Here is a 22,139-nt window from a genome sequence, read left to right on the forward strand (position 1 = left end):
AACAGGTCACTTAGGCTTCCCAACTTTCCTTTTTCCACCTTGGAATTCTGCAACATAAAACACTATTAAGTAAGGGGGAATTTTGCACACTGGGATGGACTCATGACCTGTTTGCTCTGCTTTTTACACAAAACCACACCAGCTCCCTGAGACCCTGAACAAGAACAAGCGAGTAAAAAAGATGGACAGAATTTTGCAAGCTGATCATCTAAAACCAAAAGTGTTTCTTTCAAATGTTATCATTGCTGCTATCATTTGATTGCATTTGCCTCATTACTGCCTGTTGTTAAAGACATTAGTTCTGTAGGAGGGAATTCATTAGAAACAGAGACAGTCTCCTTCACATGTGGTTAAACACACTGACAAACGGCGTGTACCGCTGTAGACAAATGTCATTTTCTAAGACTGAGTTTTTAAAAATAAAAACACAACAGCCTGACAACAACAGGCATCTGAATCAGATGTTGAGTCTCCACAGGAAAAAAATGCACAAAATTACTACCTGAGCGTAGAAATTCTGTGAAATGAGTCAAACCACGTGAATATGAACATGCACATATGCACGACACAACAAATCAGAGCTACAGGAAGTGATCTCTGTGGAAAGTCAGAGCCTCAGAGGAAGATGAAGAGCACTACTGCCTTTGCTGAAATGTTGTGTCAGCATGTGGGTAAAGCGAGTTTGTTTCAGCTGCGCGTGTATCTGCGTGCATGCATGTGTTTTTGTATCTGGGAGTGAATATCCAGCTGCATTATCCACAGATCAGTGATGGTGTTGATGCTGGCATGCAGGCTGTCCTTGCCAATAAGCTCCCCTGCATCCATCAGTGCCTGTCGCACTCCCAGTGCCAGCTCCGATTAGAGGAAGGATTACCTACCCAGAACTGAGAGAGCTCATTATTTATGTTGCCATGCTACACAAGGGGACACACAGTGAAAAAAATAGCGATTATTAGAGGCTTAATATACAGTACGATGCAAAAGTTTCAGGCACTTTACATCTCCATCCATCACAGAAAAACATCAAGGAGAAATCTGATGAGTCTAAAATTCCTCTGACAACAGAACAACAACCTCATACATAGAGCCAGAATCACAAAAACATGTCAAGAAGAAGAAGGAGAAGTCCTGTAACAGATGGGTGGCTTCCAAATACCCTGATCTGAAAACTGAGTGATTTACATAAACTAACAGAAACAAGTGGAAAAACTACAGAAAGATGCCTCCAAGATGTTCTGAACAACTTATCTCTGCCAAGTGCTTTGAAAACACAAGTGTTGCTTAGAATATAAACAGTTTTAAAGGCTTTTACAACAAGAGGAATTTTCATTTTACTACACTTTGTATGAAATTAAGATAAATGAAAAACATCTCCTAGAAATATAGTCCTTTCACTTCTATATTTAGCGCAATTCAGTGAAAGAAAGCTTTTTATTATGCTGCAAAATATACAGGAGTGATTTTTTTCTAATGTATTTTTGCCAGTAGAGCCTGAAAGAAACTATGTTTAAAGATCACAATAAACAACTGATAGTTAAAACGCACATCTTCACACATTCAGCAGATTTATTTTTCTGGCCACGCTTCCATTTTTAACCAAACTGAAAATGTTCACGCTATATTGACAGCTCAACGCTCTCATCTGTGCAATTTCTGATAATATGCAGGTTTTGTAAATCTGAATAATCAAAGCTTTTTAAAGCAAACATCTGTGTTAATAAATATAAAAGTCACTGAGAGTAAAGTCACAGGCCAGAAGATACTGAAGATTTTCAGAAAAGCTGAAAAACATCAGAGCTGATTATAGAGTTTAGTTGTCTCTACAAGTTTTACTCATCAATACTAAAGTATTGATTAGTTTAAATACAATAAAATCATAAAAACACAACTGCTTACAAAGCTTCTGCACTACAACCTGTCAGTTAGCATGTTACAATGGCTAAAATCTTATTTATTAAATCCTTCTCAGCGTGTTTGTGTTGATTGTCTTCTTCGAGGCCCACAGGGTTCAGTTCTGGGGTCTCTGTGATCCAGTTTATGATCTTCCAAATTATGGACACAAAGTTTCAGTTTTAGTTTTAAATCTTTATATCTCGTGCTGAATACTGAAAAGACTGTGCATTTTAAAAGATAATATAAATAAATGACTTTTCCAAATGTTTGTAGAAAAGGTCAAACATCAATAATCTTCAAGAAGTTAAGTATTTAGGTGTGATTCTGGATCCAACTTTTGGGTTTAAAAAACAACACAAGAAGTTGACAAATACACTGAAATATTATTCATTTACTTTTAGGCATCAATGATGCATAGTAATGCAGCGATATCGTCTCTGATTTATTATTTACTGCATGTCCTGTTGATTTCAAACGAATCAGGCTACCTTAAAACCAGTCAGATCATTTTATAATGAGTCCCTAAAAGTGCTGGATTGGAAACCACTCTGGTATCATTACTGTCATAGATTCATTAAATATAAAATGTTAAAATCTAATTACGTATTCAGATGTCTGGCTTGTTTCTAAGTGAGTCCACAATATGGCCCCTCCACCACTGAAAATATATGTGTAGCTCTGTTCAGAGCAGACGAGGAGATCCTCTAGGCCAGGGGTGTCCAATCCTGGTCCTCGAGGGCCACTATCCTGCATGTTTTACTTGTTTCTCTGCTCCAACACACCTGATTTGAATCAATGGGTGATTAACAGGCTTCTGCAGAACATGCAGAGGTGATTTAACCACTGAATCAGGTGTGTTGGAGCAGGGAAACAAGTAAATCTGCAGGATAGTGGCCCTCAAGGACCAGGATTGCCCACCCCTGCTCTAGGCTGACTGTTTAAGGAGAATGAAGTACCCCTGACATGAAATCAGCTTTTGGTCAATCTGCATTTTCAGTGAAGAAGTGGAACTAACTACCTTAGTAGTGCTGTCATCTCTAATTAGCATGGTTAACATTTGTCATGGTTAGTTTCTAGTTTGCATTTCAAATGTATTTATTGTAAGAAATTTAACATTTTAAGTTAATATTTTGTATTTATGTTCAGCAGCACTGATTTACCCTGAATTCTGACTGTATAGAGTGTGTTTCCTTTTGATTTGGGACTACAGATGGAAATTAGCCATTTGCTAATTCTGGTATAAATCATTTACCTCTTTTGGAGTGTATTGTATTATGCATGGTGCCAGACAAATATTTTAAACCCATTTGTTTATTTTATTTTGTGGGACCATGCACAATAACTACACACTCCAAAGAGGCAATTGCATAAAGCCAGATTTTGCCAATGGCTAATTTCAATCTGCAGCCTCTAGACAGGTAAAGATATAAAACACAGACAAATGATTCATTTTCATGCCCTTTAGAGCAGATGAAGAAAAGTATTATCACTGCAAGAGGTTTTATCATTTTCCTCACCTTTTTATGCAACGGGCAACCAATGTATAATAGATTTGAGTTTTTACCTCAAAGGTTTACACTAAAGCCAAAGACTTAAAACTGCATCTTTTTAAAACATGGCCAAATAACTTGAACTGAAGACCTTAAACTAAATACTAATATAAAGTGTCTTGACTTTGCCTATTGTTGTACAAAAAAAATAAATAAAATAAATGTGACACATGGGGAAAAAAAGCTGTAAATAGGCTATAAATAAAAGGTAAGGATGCATAAAATCCTTGCTGAGTTCAGTTCAGTGTAACTTTTAAACACATTAAAACCTGGCCACTATTAAAGAGCTCAGACTGCACACAATATTTTATCTCACCAAGCATTTCTCTGACTACAGAAACTCACAATTAGCTCTTGTATCAAATTAAACTTCTATTGTTTGACACTTTAATGGGATTTTGGGTAAAAATCTCACTTGTTTTCATCAGTTTCTGTTAATTAGTGATTAACAATAATAAATATTATAGTATGAATAAAGAATTACTAGTAAATAAACACTTAAATAAAAATTTTAGGCTTTCATTTTAGCAGAAGAACAAAGGCTTCATAAAACTCAGCCCGTGTTTCATGTGTGAGGATTCAAGTCGCTGAACATCAATTCTAAATTTTGTGCCACACATTTTATAAGCTGCAAATGCAGCGCTGTTCATGCGCTGCATAAGAATGGGTGAAATTATAATCAGGACCCTGTGAGGAAGTGATCAGGCCTCATGCTGTGGCATCCTTGCTGTCGTCGACGAAGTCAGAGCAATCTGAGCGAGCCTGCTCTCCGCCGCCCCTGCAGAGACGGAGAGCAGGGAGTGGGCTGGAGAGGGTTAAAGGTGAATGACGCTGGGCACGCTTCTGTAATGTGAACAATATGAATGCAGAGCCTCTGATGAGGAAGCCTTTTTGGTTTTGTTAACCCTTGGGCACCAGCGGGAAGCCTCACTCACACGTTCTGTGATTGGATGCTTTTCAGAATAATGCTATAAACAAAGTCGGCGATGGAGCTAAGTGAGCAGGCAGAGCAAACCAGACAAATGAATAGACACATCCAACATCATAAATCAGCTTTCAGTCACCTCTGTGTAGTATCTGGGTCACACACAATCTTTCAGCGCGGAGAAACATGCCGGGGAGACACTGTGGTTGCGACGTGATTGATAGGGTGCAATTATCGCAACACACAAGGACTTCTGCGCCGACACACACACACACACACGATATGCACTTTTTTTCAAATCCTCAAGATAATGAATATAAACAACAACACTGCCAAGTTGTCGTTAAAGACAAAACTGTTTGACCTCTGATCTCCCTGTAGAAAGGCCTCCAAACTGCATATTCCAGCGTTACTGTGTGTGCCTTTGAGCACGCAGCTACTTTCACATCTGATGTGAGAAGGTCAAAAGAACCTGCTAAGACCAGGGTCAGAGTCGGCTCACAAGGAAAAACTTTACAGCATGTATGTGTGTAGTGACATGATGTAGTGCTAAAAGTACCAGCTGTAGTTTTACATGCAGCAACACCCTTACCCCGCCCACTCCACAGTCACTGACACATCTTCCTCTTCTCTATCAGCTAAAAGACCCCAAGGAACCTATTAACACAGTTAAACTGAGCTAATTATGAAGCAGACACTTTCAGCGCTGAGTAAAGTGTGTGTGTCTGATGGCGTATGAGGTGTGATTATGTGTGCCTTGTCAATTGCTCTCACAGGAAGTGGAGTGAATCAATCAGGCTGCCACACATAATTATGGGGCTATTAATGACAATATACTCCGCTGTTACCCCCACAACAGCCATAACCACTGAAATGACTCCACTAGGAAAATAGTTTTATCACCATATCAATTTTTCAACACTTGGCAGTAAACAGAATTGGCATGCTCTTTATGTCCGCGCAGACAACATGCTGCTGGTAATGTGGGCTATCCGTTTCCAGCTGTATTTTGGGATAAGACCTGGGATTAAGGGCCCTCTTCATCACTGTCTTCGAGGCAGTGACAGAGCCAACTGGTGTTCATCGATCACACATCAGAGGAATAAACATACTAACAGCTCTTCAGACACAGAGGCATGAGTAGGAACGGAAGGAGGTGAGAATATGTTCAGGGTACAAGCAGAAAAAAAACACTTCAATAAGTTTAATTTTAGTTCATTTGATCAATTAAAAGTATTCTGGAAGCACGTAAACTACAGAATGAAGAAAAAAAGAACAGCAAAATAATGACATGTTGTAGCTAAATTAAACAATGGGGAGAAGTAAACAAAGCTAAATAGCAGAGCAGGTAGAAGGATGTGAGCAGCAGGCTCGGATGATGTGTGAGAATGAACTGGGAGTATATTGAACGAGGTGATTACTAAGTGAATGCAGCTGGGGCTGATGAGCAGATGGAGGAGAGGTGTGAAAAGAACCGGAGCTAAGACAAACCGAAGGAGGCACCGGGCAGGAACGCAAGGATGAAACCAAGGAAATTGAACCGTACACAGCAAAACTGTCTAACAGCATTACTAATTAACAACAATAAATAAACTACAAACACAAAAATGTCAAGACTGTGAAAAAACTGTTTTGCAAACGAGCTGCAAAATGTTTATACATAAATTCAGTATATTAAAAGTAAATGATTAAAGAACAGTAAAGTTTCTGCATTCGTACCTCCAGTATTTTCCTAATATTTTAAAGTGAAAGCCTTTATGATTTTAAAATAAAATTTATTCAGATTTTAAGCAGTATTATAGTCTTGTCAAGCTTGACAAACACTGTAATTCTTCTTTTTATTTAAATTGTTTTAATTGGTTGTGACTAAGCCAAATTAAAGTTAAAAACCAGCCATGAATGCAAACTTATGATTTACTTCAAAACAACAACTGAAAGCTGCAAATAAAAAGCATGTATTCAATTTATGAGTGTTTGGAAGAGAAAGTTTTCATGAAAACCTACTACTGGGATTTTTGATTGTTAAAAAGTTGCTTTTTTGTTGTTTCCTATCAAAAGGTTGAAACAAAAAATAAATTATATGTGTAAATCAATTTTCAGAAAAATAAAAACTACTATTTTTGAGTTTTTAGTAACCAAATTATTTCCAAAGTCCATGTTGTGTTCGTGGATAATTTGTTTTCTTTTTTTTTATGCATGAGCAAAATGTCTGCCAGCCTTACGATCTGTACTGCACTCATTTCCTTTCTTTTCATTTTGGAATAAGTGTACAAATAGTTTTTACGTCATGAGTAAATGTCAGCTTTATCATCTAACAAAAACCCTAATTAGGTTGCCATGGTGACTCAAACCCATTCAGTCTCTCTTTTTTTCTTATATATATATATATATATATATATATATATATACACACCTGCTTAATTATGATGTACCACATCTAACTAAGGAAATCATTCTATTTTTGCTGCCAGATAAACAAGGCATATTGACATTACATATGCATTAAAGGGGGGAAAGGCACTGTAAGTTGTTGGTAATTGAACAGAAAAATGTCATGCTCATCTTTATCTTTAAACAAAAATAACAACCTGCCAGTATTAATGTGGTCTGGCTAAATGTAGACACTAATAAGAGCAATCAGGAGACCTGAGTAATCCTTTTTGCAGCACTATAAGAAAGTAACAATGAGTTTTATCGAAATGCACATTCAGAGTAATCAGTGACAACTTGGCTGGAAACCAGAAGTTGAAGGCATCAGTGGGTCAGTGTGACACGAGGAAGACTTGTTACATCAGACGAGTCTAAGCTCTTAGAATAGAGTGACGGATCGGTGGATTTATTGGTGACAAATATGAATGTCACTGGATGCTGCAACAGCACTATAATTAGGCACTACATATGTTATCTGCAGCTATAATTGGCAAGGCACCTGTGACTTACAGCTCCTGCTTGAGCCAATAGAGTTTAATTTAAAATCATCATCTTAACAGTTAAATGTCCTCATTGCAAAGTATGCAATCAAATATAAAAACATTATCTTGAACTGTATCAAATGATAAAGTTTGATAGAGTTTACTCCAGTACTTTTCCAGATATATTAAATGCAATTCTGAAATGCAGGTATGCACTAAGTGTACACAAAGCACTTGGCTGAATCCACCAAAAACAACAAAGAAGCTCAAAGTCACATGACTGACCTATATCAGGTTGGTGGTAGTCTGTGTAGGTAAACAAATATGGCCGGTGAGTTTAGTGTTTGACCTGTTTTCAGTCACTTCAGCTGTTTCTGTGTGTAAACAAACACGTGGCTGTTGGGATCCGGTCATAGATTTGGTTTACAGTTTTTAATTTTGTTTTATTTGGGGACACATTAACAAGCAATAGGAGAACAATAATGTGCTGAGTTTGTTTCTTTCTGCATGTTTTCTTTTTTGTGTCTGATCTTCATGACTTTGAAGTGAGAACCGTTAAATTAAATCAAACGTTCGATCTGGCTTTCGAATCAAAGTCAGAAGTTTATGTTGACCGGATGACTTTTTGACCTAATCGTGATTGTAAATGCCCGAAGCAACCAAAACCTGTAAGTTAAGAAAAAAAAAAAAACTGACACACACAGAGATAAGAGGGTGAGGTAGGGGGCTTCAAGCTTGCCTTACAGTCATAGAGTTCAATCTCTCTCTAAAATGTAAGAAATCCTTGGAGATTAGACCCCCACAAGCCACTTGGCAGGGGTTGAATATGAACAAGTTATTACTTGGCACTGTATGTTTGATGGTTATTTAAAATCCAATACAGCTTTGCTTAATTGTTGTAGGAGAAGAGATGATTAGAGCGCTGAAACAGCAGAGCTGTCAGCCCCTCTTCTTATTTGGGATTAGATTAGTTAGTCATAATGCCCACTTCATCCAACCCACAGGATTTCTGTCAGGAGACATATGACAGCATCTTATCAGCGAGAGTGTGGAGGCTGATAATTGTGTCAACTTTTTTTGGGGGGGGGAGGCTGTCAAAATTAAGCTTGGCCGGAGTCTTTCGGCCCTCCAGATGTTACAAAAAAAGACATTCAGCCGGAGTGTGACAACATCTCCCACCCTCTGATAATCCAGATTATTACAGGACCGAACCATTTCATGATGCCAGTGTGCTTCTCTTTCACTTCAGCAGCAAAGAGTGTAGAGCAGCCCCTGTAAATACACTTTAAAATGCAGTGATAAGTGACTTTAAGAACCAATTACTGTCTTAAAATTTTCATACGGTGCAACTAAATTCACAAGTTCTTTAAGCAGCATGACAAGTTAGCTTGAAAAACCTTAATTCCTGGTATTTCTATAAGTTTTATTGTGACTTACTGCATAATAGCTGCCTGCGAGGAAAGATGACGCTTGGCCCTTAATGTATTTACGTGTCCGTGATGTTTATTGTCGTCGCTTCACTTAGCACGCACAAATGAATCTGAAACACTCACATATGGGAAAGCATCTTCTTCCCTCTCTTATTAAACAGCTGTAGTCACAGCAGATTCAATTTGCAGTTAAAAGACATTTCAGTCGAGTCTATTTTCATTAAATAAAGTGTGACATCCTTGAAACAATCCTTAAAGCACCGTCACAGTGTAACACACTCATCTGTTGCCCATTTGCTCATTATGCTCCCAGCCCTTATCATTCTGCCAAAATTCACGCAGCTTCAGAAGCTCACTACATTTTCTACAATGGTAAATTCTGTAATCATTTGTTCACATTTAACATTAGAGTCAGTGCATTATAGATAGAAAAAAAAGTTTGATTAGTGATACACAAAAGGCACAATAATTGGGATGACTGGAGCCATCAAAGTCATCACTGAAATTATGGTGATAGATGGGAAAGCAGTGGAAAAAGATTTCCACATGTTCACCATAACTACCATAAATGCTCCTTTCATAGACAGGGAACACACATTAATTCTTCTACCCATTATGCCATTATCACCCCATTACTCCCAAATTCATTCAGTTGCTATCTCCTGCTCGGAGAATACCGTAGTGCAGCCATTATGACCTATTTTGCACCACAAATGATAACAGCAGCCGAGGTTGTTGAGTGAGACAGGAGAAATAAAAATCACTTTTCCCAACACCAAATGGACTGGATGCTAGAAACAGGAGTGACTTTGATTGTTCCTCTCCATCACTGAGAGAAAGAGGTGTTGAGGGGAGGTAAAAAAAGAGGGAAAAGATGGAAGGAGAGAGAGCATAATGCATAAATGAACACCGGTCCAGACTCAGAGATGAGACAGAAATGAGATGCCATCATACGGAGATGTGGAGTTGGAGTGGTCCAGGACTGACGAGAGGCTCTGATTGGCTGCAGCAGATGGCGAACACATATGCACAGGAGGATGAGGAAGGCTAATGATGCGTGAAAGAGAATTACCCGCTCTCCTCCACAAAGGACAGTCATTCCACTCGTCACATGGACAATATTTATTCATTTGACTTGTGAAATAATGGAAGGGTCATTTCAGAATGTGCTTGCAGGTCTCTTATTTCATATATTTGCTAAACGAATCTTCATAGTGAACAGAAAATGAAGTCGTCACACATGTACCTTTATAAACACACTGTTACTATACAGTATGTAAACCACAGAAAGATTAACTTAATATTTGTAGCTTGTAAAAATAAAGGTAGATGGTGAGTGTTGTTGGTCTTCAAAATGTTTTGTGACATTCACTGTGGTTCTCACTTTCAAGGTTGAGGTCAAGGTCAGATTTATTTATATATAGTAGGACATTACCAAACAGCTCCTTGCTGTCCCAAAGTGCGGTAGGTACAATTAGGATAAAAACAACATCCATCCATCCATTTTCTGTACCTGCTTCTCCTTTCCGGGAGAAAGGCAGGGGACCCCCTGAACAGGTCTAACACATTAAAACAGGCACAAACTATGGACAACAATTTAAAAAAATATATATAAAGGAGTAAAACTAGCAACACTGAAACAAAACAAGTTATACATATATGTACAGCATGTACATGCCAAGGTCAACTGGGATTAAAAGCCAACACAAAGAAATGTGTCTAAGATTTAAAATTTTCACCTCTGATATGGAAAGGCAGATCATTTTAGGAGCAAAAGGTTCTTAACACCTCCTGCTTTTAATTTGGAAGACTTTTAAGAGGAGCTGAAACGCTGACCTGAATGCTCTGATTGGAGCATGATGAAGCAACAAATTGCTCAAAACGTTTGGTCATAAACACTCAAAATTCTGTGAAACTGCCAAGAAAAATCTGCATAATTTTTTGGTGATTTTAAGTCAAGTCTGAGTCGCCAACTAGTCTGCAACAGCCTCAGCCCAGTGAGACACTACCTGAAGTCATTTGTTTATTTATTTATTGAAGAGAAGTCAGCGGTTTTCCTGCCAGGCCTGTTTCACATTTACACAAATTCTTAGAAAAAAAGAGCATTTTTATGTTTTTGCAAACATTCCTCTCATTTTGTGGCTAAATGTTTGCAGACACTTTTACAAGAGACACGTTTTTACTCACTTCATTAAAACAGAATTCAGTGAGACCTGCAGGTCCAACAACTTTAGCAAATATTTAAATCAATGCTTTGAAGCGTTGTGTGTATTAACTTTTATACAGGTTACTGTCTAAGAGTTTCCTTATTTGTATTTTTGTCTTTGATATTCTGCTTTGGTTCTGCCAGTGTCCATTTCCTCATAAATATTTCACATCATCTCATCCTGATGACACATCAGCAGCTGTTTAGTAACTGTTATAACAGTTTCATATTGTTTTGGGTTGCTCGGTTCACCTTATGCTTCTAAATCTGCCTTTTTAATTAAATATTTCTAGAAGCTGAAGCTCAGCTGTGTGAATTTTAGCTGAGCCTACCATCATCCGTAGCCAAGCATCAAATCCTAAACCGCTCAAAAGGTGCTTCAGTAGCAGCTGTTAAGGCGAGAAACACACCTCATTTATAATATTCACACCGCACAGGCACAAGTGCAGCTTTCAAACTGCATAAAGTTGGAAGCGTTTCACCTTTTCCTTCTCCTGCTGAAGGAATTCAAATCCTCGCAGTGCAGATTATTTACCATCTGTTAATCGTGATGAAAATTTAACCTCAACCACCTGCCAGGGAAGCTGTAAGAAACAAGAAGGGAAGGATCAGATGAATCTGATGAAACCACACTGTATTAAAAGGATGTGAGAACTGAGTGACAGAAAAAGGGTGATAGCGACCCCCTCAGAGCCAGTGTTTCATACACCCTGGAACGAGTGTGTGTGTATGGGGGGGTCGGGGGTTGTTGTCCTTGAGATACTGATCTATTGGTTTTCTGGCAAATATCACCTACATCCAGGGCATCTTGGGCTCAGAGGGGGACAGAAACGTTGATTAGACGTCACTCAGAAAACAGGGTGAGGATCCTTTCCCTGCTTTTATTGTGCCGTTGTCCTTCTACATATAATAACTTCACCGCGCTAATTTGACTCCTCAGCTCAAACAAACAGATGAAGTCACTGTGAGACTTTGATGACGCTGGATTTACTCGCAAAGGATTACAAGCAATCAATATTTTGTTAATGTGCGGAGATAATGTGGGACTAAGTCGCACGCTGACACGTGGAGGAAAGCAAACACTTTACGCTGGAGATGACCTTCCAAGTGAAGGGCGGCGGCTTACAGGCCCGCAGAGGCTTTACTTGTCATTCAAACCATTTTCCATCTCATTTGTACTCACTTTCGGCTTTAGTCAGCCTGATTAACACGTCAGACAAAGGAGAGGACACCTGCTGTTCAGAGAGAAGGGAAGCTGATCAGAGGGAATCAGAATGGTCTGGCTGTCATCATTTTAGCTGAAAGAATAGCACTCAGGAAACACTAAGGGAATACAATTGAGATATCTATATTATTAAGCATTTATTTGAAACACTTGTCCCATTTACATCCAAAAATTAAAAGCTTAGCATTCTTTGAAGGAATGCATATCGTCTGCCATCTTCAATGTCTCTTATGATGAAAAGGAACAGAGTTGTAGTAATTTTAAACCTCGTAAATGACCATATGTGCATCTCATTGGACATAGTCTATTATGGGTCTACACTACCACACAGATCTAGCTCCATATCTGTAAAACCGACCGAGTTATGGCAATTTCTTGTGTTTGGTAAGACTGATTAGCTGTGGTGCAAATTTGAAATGCGGTTGAAGCTAAAAGTTCATAATAATAGCAGTAGACGTGAGAGTTTCATTAAAATCTAACCACTGGTTCATGACACATTCTGCTAATGCTACACACAAAAAAAATCAAAGGAATTAAATAAGGAGTGCGTCACTCAAATCTCCATTTCCATGGTTATTACGGTCAGCGAATGTAGCTCAAACTGAAGCATAATGTCAGACTCCGGATGAGCCTGAATGTGGGTTTGCTGCTTTTAATAAATACTACAAACTCTGTGATCTTTCTCTCACAAGACAGACTTTTTATGACTCGGTCACAGCTTTGAAGGTGAGCCCAAATCCTGACATGCCTCTTTGTTTTAGCTCTCAGTGTGACGCTGCAGACTTTTGTTAAAAAACGAGTCATGGAACGAGTCCGCTAATGGAGCGATCACATCATGAATGATTACAACAATAAAAAAAAAGGGTCAAAAGGCAACTGGTAGCATCATGACATGAAACTGAAATGGCTCTGGCTGTGACGGCATGAAAAACATAAATGCATGAATGTTTCTTGAACTATATGGAGAAAATGATTGATGGCTGAATTCTGAACCAATCTTTTTAGACTTTAGATCAACAGGAGGCTCATATTTTTTCACAAACCTAAAGGACTAGAACACACACACACACACACACACACTCTGAAAGCACACTTTGTGCAAACCATCACATTTTATGTTACTCTATGATGAGAATTTATCATCACCTTCTGCCAAAGCCACAAGGGTGACAGTAGACAAAAACAGCTATAACTCAGCCAGTGTTATAGATACTGAGCTAAGATTTTATGTGGTAGTAGCTGAGAGTCATTCCCAACACATGCTTTGATTATGCAAGATCTTTTCTTTAAACTTTAAACTTAACTAGTGGAGCCAAAATGCCCACAACTCAGCCATTTCTCATCATAAGATGATCTCTGGCAGGACAGGCAGCGGGCAATATGCTTTTCTTTAATAAATACCATGCCTTTAACTGTTTTCCATCACATTCTACATACATATTTACATGCATATTGGAAAACAAGTTTCAGTAAGTTTGGTTTATTCCGCTGGTGAAAAGAACAAGAAAACCTCCTGTTGTCATGTCAACACCAAGCTGCCAGGTAAACAGTTCAAAGCTTAAACACACAAACATCAAACAAACCGTCTCAATGTAAACTACAATCCAAACAAACATTTTTACACATGACCTGAAAAGGTTTCTCGCTGATAAAATATCTGATTCATCAGGCAGCCTTATTGCTGACAGTCTGTCAGCATATTCGCTGCTCACTCACATTAGATTTTCTTTTTTCAGCGGTGATGAGAGCGGCTCGGTGCGTCACACACACCACGGGCTAAAGAACCGACGTGACGGATGAAACAGATGTGTTGGTGGGGAGCGCGGCTTTCAGTAAACAATAATGATGTCACATCTTAATGAGTCACTCTGTGAAGAGTCAGGGGTTAGAAAGTTAAAGCCAACTAACTGAGAAGTTACTTTGGGACAGATTGGAATAAATCAACTCAGACGTAAAGTTAAAGTGCGGAGTTCGCTGCAGACTTTTAATTGACTAGTTTGGTGTTTCTAAAATCATTGAAGTTAATAAATGTCTAAAAAGATAACACATTTCTTAAAAGAATGCATATTGCTTACTGCCTTTAAAAGTTTTAAACTAAGATTATCTCCTGTTGAGAAATGATAGTTTTTGCTGTTTTGACATTTCTTGAAACTTCAGGCTTTATTGTGAGATCTGTTAGCCCCTGGAGTATGTGCTGAGGATGCTTTTCAGCTACTATCACACCAAACTTTATCTCAAACATTGCAAAATTGATTGAGTTTTAGCCCTTTTTATGTTGGCTTATGTCGATTACCTGTGGTGGCCAGTTATTGATGCACGTCCAGTCGTTACTTTCTGAGGGTTTCAGTCAAATCTGTTCAGTGGTTCATGAGATATTTTGCTAATAGATAAACAATGCTGACATAAATATTTAATGCAATGGGATGTTACTATGAGTATGTGTTTGGAAAGACTCAGCTACTACCACGACAAATATTAGCTCAATATCTGTAAAAGTCAGAGTTGGACGATGAGCACATTTTCTCACAGTAGCTTCAACTACTCCTCCCGCTTTTTCTTGTCCACATATATTACCTTTCCTTCTAATTTCTGCTGATTATTTACAGATTAAACAAAAAACACTCTCAACCCACGCTCGACTGCAAAGATAAAGTGCTCCAAAATCCATCTAAACGATCTAAAATTACAGCCCGAGGGACCTTCAGCGGTTTTAAAGGTGTGTTCTCTAAAAGGTTTGCTACTCAGCAACAATGCAAAAAGTTAGAAAAACATCAATCTTAATTCTTTAAAAAAAATACAAGGCAGAGTTTCAAGGTTTGATAAAACATAAGACTCAAAATTGTACTTTGTGTTTTTAACACAGAAGTTAAAATGTATTCTTAAACATACCAGCATGCTGTTTAAGTTAAAGTAAGGCTCAAACTCCTATTAGTTAAACTGAAATGCATTTCCTAAACAAATCTACTGAGATTACACAGCAAAGAATACATAAAAACTATACAGGCTGAATGTAGCAAAAGGTAAAAATCAGCATTAGTCATTACATTAATTAAACATCCAGTGCAAACAAGAAACAAAACTCCTACACACACACACACACACACACACACCATCATCCTCTGGGTTTGCCATTGAAAATGAAAATGGTTTCTGTTGAGCAGAAAAATCGTCTTTCATCACAGAGAGACTCAAACACAATAAGCAGGGAGGACGCACAGCAATTAGCAACAAGAAAAACACAAAAATTAAACTTCTGTATTTGTCGGTTTTCAAAACAAATAGAAACTAGTTTCCTCTGAATAAAATAAACACTTGGCTTCATTACTTTCTTCCTAATGAAAGGAAAACAAAGCTCAGACGCACACACACAAACACATCTGTCTTTAAATGTCCAGGGGGGCACATCAATGACACATTTCACTGCTCTGTCCCCACGGGGCCCACGTTTTGATCCCCATGAGCAAAAGAGGCCTCTATACGTTGTTGTTTACTGTTGGTGCCCTCCATGGTCCTAAAAACAAACACACAGACACTACATTGTGTCAAATTACACAAACAGCTAGGTAAGTTAGGTAAGGTCGCCCTCTGAACACCCCATGATGGAAAGCGAAGCCCAACCCCTCCCTGATGTTTGTTTTGTCTCTGGAGGTGGAGAGGAAAAGGCCTCTGATGGTCACCCAGGCATGCAAGGCCAGTCTGTTGTCATTTAAAGTCTCACTCGTTTAATAAACCGGGTCCTGATTTATTCACACTGGCTTTGCACAAACAGAATGAAAAAGCTAACATTCCTTCAAGGAATGCACATCACCCGCGGCCATTTAAACTAAGAATATCTTGTCCTGCATGCTCAATAATCCAGGTAGATAAATCTAAGGTTGAGTCAAATCCTCTGGACGGGTTCTTCTTTGTTGAAACGTTTCGTCGCAGAAGGCTGAGTGATACGTGCAATAACAGCACTGTAAGAAGGTGACAGTCGGACACGAGGCCTCCGCCCCCAAGGATATCTTATGCTGAAAAGGGACAGAGTTGTAACCTCTTTGGTCCAACCTTGTAAATGATGTTCTGCACAATCTGATGGGACATTGTGAGGTTTTGTGTGATCTGTTACTGCTTAAAAATAAGTGTTGAGGATGACTCTCAGCTGCCAACACTCCAGGTTTCACCTCAGCATTTCTAATACCGACTGATTTCCAGGTATTTTTTTTTGCAGAAAATCATCACCTGTTTGGCTGAACAACAACAACAACCTCTCAGCAGCAGATCACACACACACACGTTTTTGTTTTCCAGCACGATTTACAACTAATCTTGAGCATGTTTATTAACTGCAAGAATGAATTAGCAGATTTTCTCTGGTACTGTAATCACTCTCAAAGGATATTTAAACCGTTCACCACTGGAAAAGTACGAATCCTCATCTCTGACAATGCAGCCCTGCCAACAGCCTGAGGGCTTCATTCAGTTCAACTTAGAGGGGATTTAATTTGGTATGATGCAGCAAGTCTAAAGTGTATAATTACAGAATAATCTAATACATTTAATGCCTTCTTCGTTTGATGATGTCAACTAAGTTTGTTTGCCTGGTTTCTGCTTTATTTACCCAAATTTCTACTCGCTTCTTTCAAAAATCACTCCAAAATTTATCCTGAATGTGGCGGGGGAAAAAAGATGAGTTTTGCGCATCAAACTCAAACCTAAGAGTTCCAGCTGTCACACCTATACAGAAACAATGGATGAGTGTTGATGTGCACATGTGGGTCCTAAATGTCCTTTTAAAGAACTGAATGAAGGCAATGTAGGAAAACATGACAATAAAATAAAGTGCACTGGAGTCCACATAGCATGCATCCACAAATGACTAAAACACACAGAGAGGACTCCCGTGAGGCACTGCAATGAAAAGCAAGTGTTTCTCACTTCAGACGTCTCGCTAAATGATACGTATTTTTCAGCCGAGGGACAAAAGAAAACCTATTCCCCACTCTGTTCAGATTTATAGTCAAGTTCAGCAAAAACGGCTCTGGAGAACCAGTGAATTTACAAAGTCCAGCAGGGAAAACGGCTCTTCTGACCACAGAGACGATTGTTACAGTCGTTAGGTTCCCCCTGTGCTCTCATGTAATTAAAGCAAAACTGCACATAAAAGCACATAAAAGCTTGGACAAATGTCTTCACGTGAAGGTGAAGGTTTTATTAACAAAACAAAATTGTCTGATCATTGTACTCTTTTTTTTTTTTTCCCTTCTCTTTGCAGTGAGATCCATGGTATTATGTTTTATCACCCAAAGGTGAAAGGGTGATAATGTTTTGCCTGTGTCTGTTTTTTTCCATTACACAGTGAGGTCCATAAGTAGTAGCATATAAATTATGCTACGTGTTCGTTTGTCTGTGGCGTTAGTAAAATACCTCATGAACCACTGAATGGATTTTAATGAAACTTTCAGAAAGTAATTATTGGATGTTCATCTGCGACTGATTATCTTCGAAGTCAATCCTATTCGAGGCGGCTGACACAGCTAATCCACATGAGCCAACACAAAAAATGGCCACAATTCAGCCAGTTTTACAGATATCGAGCTAAAATTCTCATATTCATACATTACTTTAACCTGTTTGTCTCCATCACAAGCGCCACGTGAAACAGAGAAGCGTGTGCAGAAGCGCAGCTGTAACAGCAATAACATTTTCTAGCTCTGAGAGCGCAGAGCAATAGAAGTCAGATATAAATGAAAAGCAAACCGTGCTTTCAACAGATTCGCTCGCTATGCCGAGCACTTTATAATGTAATCTACAAAACAATCATGGGAGCTATAGACGAGGCGGGAGGCAGAGAAAAGGAATGGCCCCTCAGAACTGCAGAAATTGGGAGGCAGAATGACTGATCGAACAGCTGCAAGAAGGATGGAGAGCAGGAGAAATAATGCACAAAGTGTTGGGGTTTTTTGGCACTCTTTGTAGTTCTACTATGTAGGAGAAAGCTTTCAGCACAATCATCAACTCTGTCTTCACAATACAGTACCTTCCTTTCACATTTTTTCATTGTGTAACATCCTCCTGAACATTTATGTACATCTGTTCCTCTAATTGCTGTGCCCCTACACCTCTTCCTCCCATCCCTCCCTTCTATTCGTGTTTCTCTCTCTGGGCGATGAGTCAGGGAGCAGCAAGAGGTACAGGATATTTGCATCAGTACCTCGCCTCATTTGCTGTCCTAACAGGAGGCATGGGAACATGGCAGCAGACAGACATGGGGGCTGTAAGACAGGAGAGCAATAGATGACTAGGTGGACGGGTTGAGAAAGCAAGACAAAGACAGACAGCGAAAGATGGATTCTGTACAAAAAAAAAAAAACAGGACTAAATTATGATGGGGGCTCGAGTAGGCTGTTGGTCACCAGACAACACATTAGCATCAAAATAGAAAACAGTGATGCAAATGATGTGAGTCATTTGTAGCCTTCAAGTGCTTATTAAAAAAAAAAAAAAAAAGCAGGGAAGAGTGAATCATTGTTGCTTGGTCTAAGTGACTAGATCAACCAAGACAAACCAAACGTCCACCTCCTCTTCTCTGAGATGCTGAAGAGCTCACTGATTCATCCACTCCACTGGTACCACAATGTTGGTATTTCCACATGTGTGCGCAAGAATCTGTGTGTGTATGAGAGTGCTTTTGCACACTTTGGCAGGTGGGCAGTCAAGCACAACCCACTGGTTCACTTCAGCACAGGAAGAAAGGTCTACACATCATTCCCATGACAACGCTGCACTGAGTTGCCAATATGAGCCCGTCTACCTGTCATTAGACAGGCAGTCATCGATGCATTATTTATTACCACAGAGCGAGCAGCTAGATCCGCAAAAATATGCACCACAAAAAGAGTAATTAAAGGCCTGACATTCCTTAAAGGAACACATATCACCTGCCATGTTTCCTGAGTTTGATTCAAGATGATCATCGCAGCCACATCTTGAGTGATGTGTTAATGTTGAGGACGACTCTCAGCTGCTACCATCAAAACTTTACCTCATAATCTGTAAATCTGAGTCAATTATAGCCACTTCTGATTCGGCAACAGTCGATAAGCTGAGGCAGACATCTTGAATTGAATTTACTCCAAAAGTTAATTAGTTGTAGATATTAATCCAATGATTAGGTTCTGCAATTTTTATTAAAATCCATCCAGTGGTTCATGAGTTATTTTGCTAACAGACAAACAGGGTTGACTTATAAATAATGCTACAATTTTAAGAAAAACTCTTGCACAATGAGTGGTACTTGGAGTATGTGTTGTGAATGACTCAGCTACTAGCATACCAAGTTTTAGGTCAGCATTTATAAAACTGACTGAGTTACAATCATTTTTGTGTTTAAGGTCAGTTGGCTGTGGCAACCACTTTGACTGCAAGAGTGGAAAAATTAGTCTTTCTTAACACTACAGACTCCAATGATTACTTTCTGCAAGTTTTATAAAAAAATTGTTCAGTGTTTGGTAAGGTATTTTACCAACAAACACATGTACACACACAAAAACATCCACATTTGCCTTTCAATAAAAATACTCTAAAATTATTCCAGTCAATGACTTCATGTAAGAGTTAAAACATAAAAATAGAGGTGATAATTTCCAGTCCCTGCTTGCCCCAGCCCCCCCTCTGTGGGACTCAATCATCCAGTTGCAGGAGGTGATTTGGACCTGGAAGCATCCCTGTTTGCCATCCATCTGGTCCTCCGCTGCTGGGAACGGATCGAGCATGTGTGTGCGCCTCTGCTTGGAGCACTGGGCAATGTTATGCCAAACCTCCAGGCTGGCACCGCTCTGTGCAGAACCTAAAGCAAGCGTTATTGCTCTCTAAGGTGGGGGTGGGGGGTGGGGTTTGTGTCTGTGCACAGCTGAGTCGGCTTCAAGAGGTGGGGACTGCGGGTGACTACGAAGGGTGATTCTAGAAAGATTACAGGGTTGCCTAGCCTAGCACAGACGTTCTTACTTTTGGTAAGGACTTGAGGGATTTTTCGAGGAATCAAACAGCCACCACAAGACAAATACGAGGAACAGCCTTTCACATAACCGAACAGCGAAACAACTCAGGTTTGAACATTTTAAAAAGGATGCATAGCAGCCGTGAACAGATTAAGAAAAGAAAAAATCCTGACGTTAAATTAGAACGCCACCTGAGATTAAAAGAAACAGCCAGCCTCATTCCCTGACGACTAACCAAACTCTCCTGTTTGTTCATTTCTAAAGAAAGAAAGGGAATGCCAATCTACTGAACACACAAACATCAAAAATCACTGTCTGACCATCTCCACCACAAGCCGTTACAAAAAGTGGAATCTTATTAGGTTGCAGCTGTTGGAGACCAGTTAATAACTCAAAATTATGGATACGTTTTCTTTCGTAGTCTGACTGAAAATGCAACCCAGTGACCACTGAGCCACATTTAGAGGTGCCAGTTTGTTTGTTTGAAATCATGGCCTATTTAAAACCCAAAAAGATGTTTACTTCCCAGCTCCTGCAGGGCCCTTCTCTTCCTGGACCTCTGACTTTCCTTATCTCCTTCTGGTGCTCCACACCTGTTGCTTCTTCCACTGATTACAGCGTGAGGAGCCTTCATTCAGATTTGGTCCTGGATGATCTGATAACAAGCGGACAGCTGTAAGGATGAGTGTTCACACCTGGCAGTAAAATTAGTCCTTTCCCCGTTTTACATGGAAAAAAAATTACTCAGCTCACACATCACACAGTCCGTTTCAAAGGGGCATCAAACAGACCATCAGCAGTTCAACTCATGTTTCTGTGAACTCGTAAAACATTCAACCACCTGGAGTTTGTTTGAAAATCACAAGAAAAACATTTTTCATTGCGCAGCTTTTTACAAAAATCTTAATGAGCCTCATTGTGCAGCTTAACAGACACAATATAAGAGAAGTTTTTATGTTTTTATGACTTTACAGAGCTGTGTTTCATTATACTTTACTTTTACATATCAAGGTTGGTTCTCCTGTAGGATCTATTTAAGTGCAACCAGCAAAAAAAAAAAAAAAACGCAACTGAAGTTGTAACACTTGTTCTCTGTTAAACAATTATCTTCTCGGCCCTTCTTTAATTGGGATTGACATTTAAATGAAGTAGTTAATGTGTGCCAAGGACAGCGTGTGCCATGTTAACAATTACAATACTGCTTAATGGGGCATGCCAGAGCTATTCTGAGTGCATGTTGTGGGAGAACGAATAGGGCAAACTCTATTAGCCAGAAACCAGAGCGAATTCATGAAGTGGGACAAAGTCAGAACCACTCCTTCATTTCTAGGCTGGCTGCTCATCACCCAAACACTTCAAAGCTCTAAGTGGAATCATTAATATCAACACCAACCTGGGAGCAGGCTTTTAGCATACACGAAGTGGCCGTCTGGGATATTCTGTCATTTATGTAACACCTCTTCTGGCGTGTTGAAAGCCAAGTGCTGGCAGGTTTACATGCAACCTGAGAAGTGCCCTCAGAGGCCATAATTCCCTTTAAAGACAGGCTTCTTCCTCCGACTTCCTCCTTCAACAAAGATCTTTTTCTGTTCTATTAGAATGTCTCGAATTATCTGGTGCTGAGGAAGTTATAATAACTTAAAGCCTTAGGAGATCACAGGATGGATAAGAACCTATAGGAAAAAAGGCACTGCTGTGGTAATGTGTCTCAAGCGTACACAAGAAAAATAAGAGGGAGGGAGAGCGCGAAGCCAGAGCGAGGAGGAGGAGGAAGTTAAATACAGAAATACAGAGCTCCAATGTGTGTCCTTCCCCACGATCCAGTTCTTGTGCCTCCATCCCTCTGAAGGCCCCAGTGTATCCTATCTTGAGCCAGTTGGGGAACAAGGCGGCCCTCTGTGTGTTTTTGGTGCCCAAGCATCTTTTCGGAGTATGTTTTGGGGGTTTTAATGTCCACGTAGGCCCAAGGAAGGCTGGGTGTTCCTGAGCCACAAAAAAAGTTTACCATGAAGGAGGAGT

The 22,139-nt window shown here is 39.4% G+C and overlaps 1 protein-coding gene across 2 annotated transcripts in view; it reads right to left on the bottom strand.

Moving 5' to 3' along the window:
* znf385c (zinc finger protein 385C) overlaps positions 1-20,769 on the bottom strand; it is a 137,833-nt gene extending 117,064 nt beyond the window's left edge. For both annotated transcript variants that reach the window (XM_025008893.2, XM_037978566.1), the window contains exon 1: positions 20,643-20,769. In XM_025008893.2, coding sequence (XP_024864661.2) covers positions 20,643-20,754 — 112 coding nt within the window. In that variant the 5' untranslated portion in view covers positions 20,755-20,769. The remainder of the gene's footprint in view (positions 1-20,642) is intronic.
* Positions 20,770-22,139: the final 1,370 nt, after the last annotated feature.

The sequence above is a fragment of the Kryptolebias marmoratus genome, linkage group LG12 (assembly GCF_001649575.2).
Source record: "Kryptolebias marmoratus isolate JLee-2015 linkage group LG12, ASM164957v2, whole genome shotgun sequence".
Lineage (NCBI taxonomy): Eukaryota > Metazoa > Chordata > Actinopteri > Cyprinodontiformes > Rivulidae > Kryptolebias > Kryptolebias marmoratus.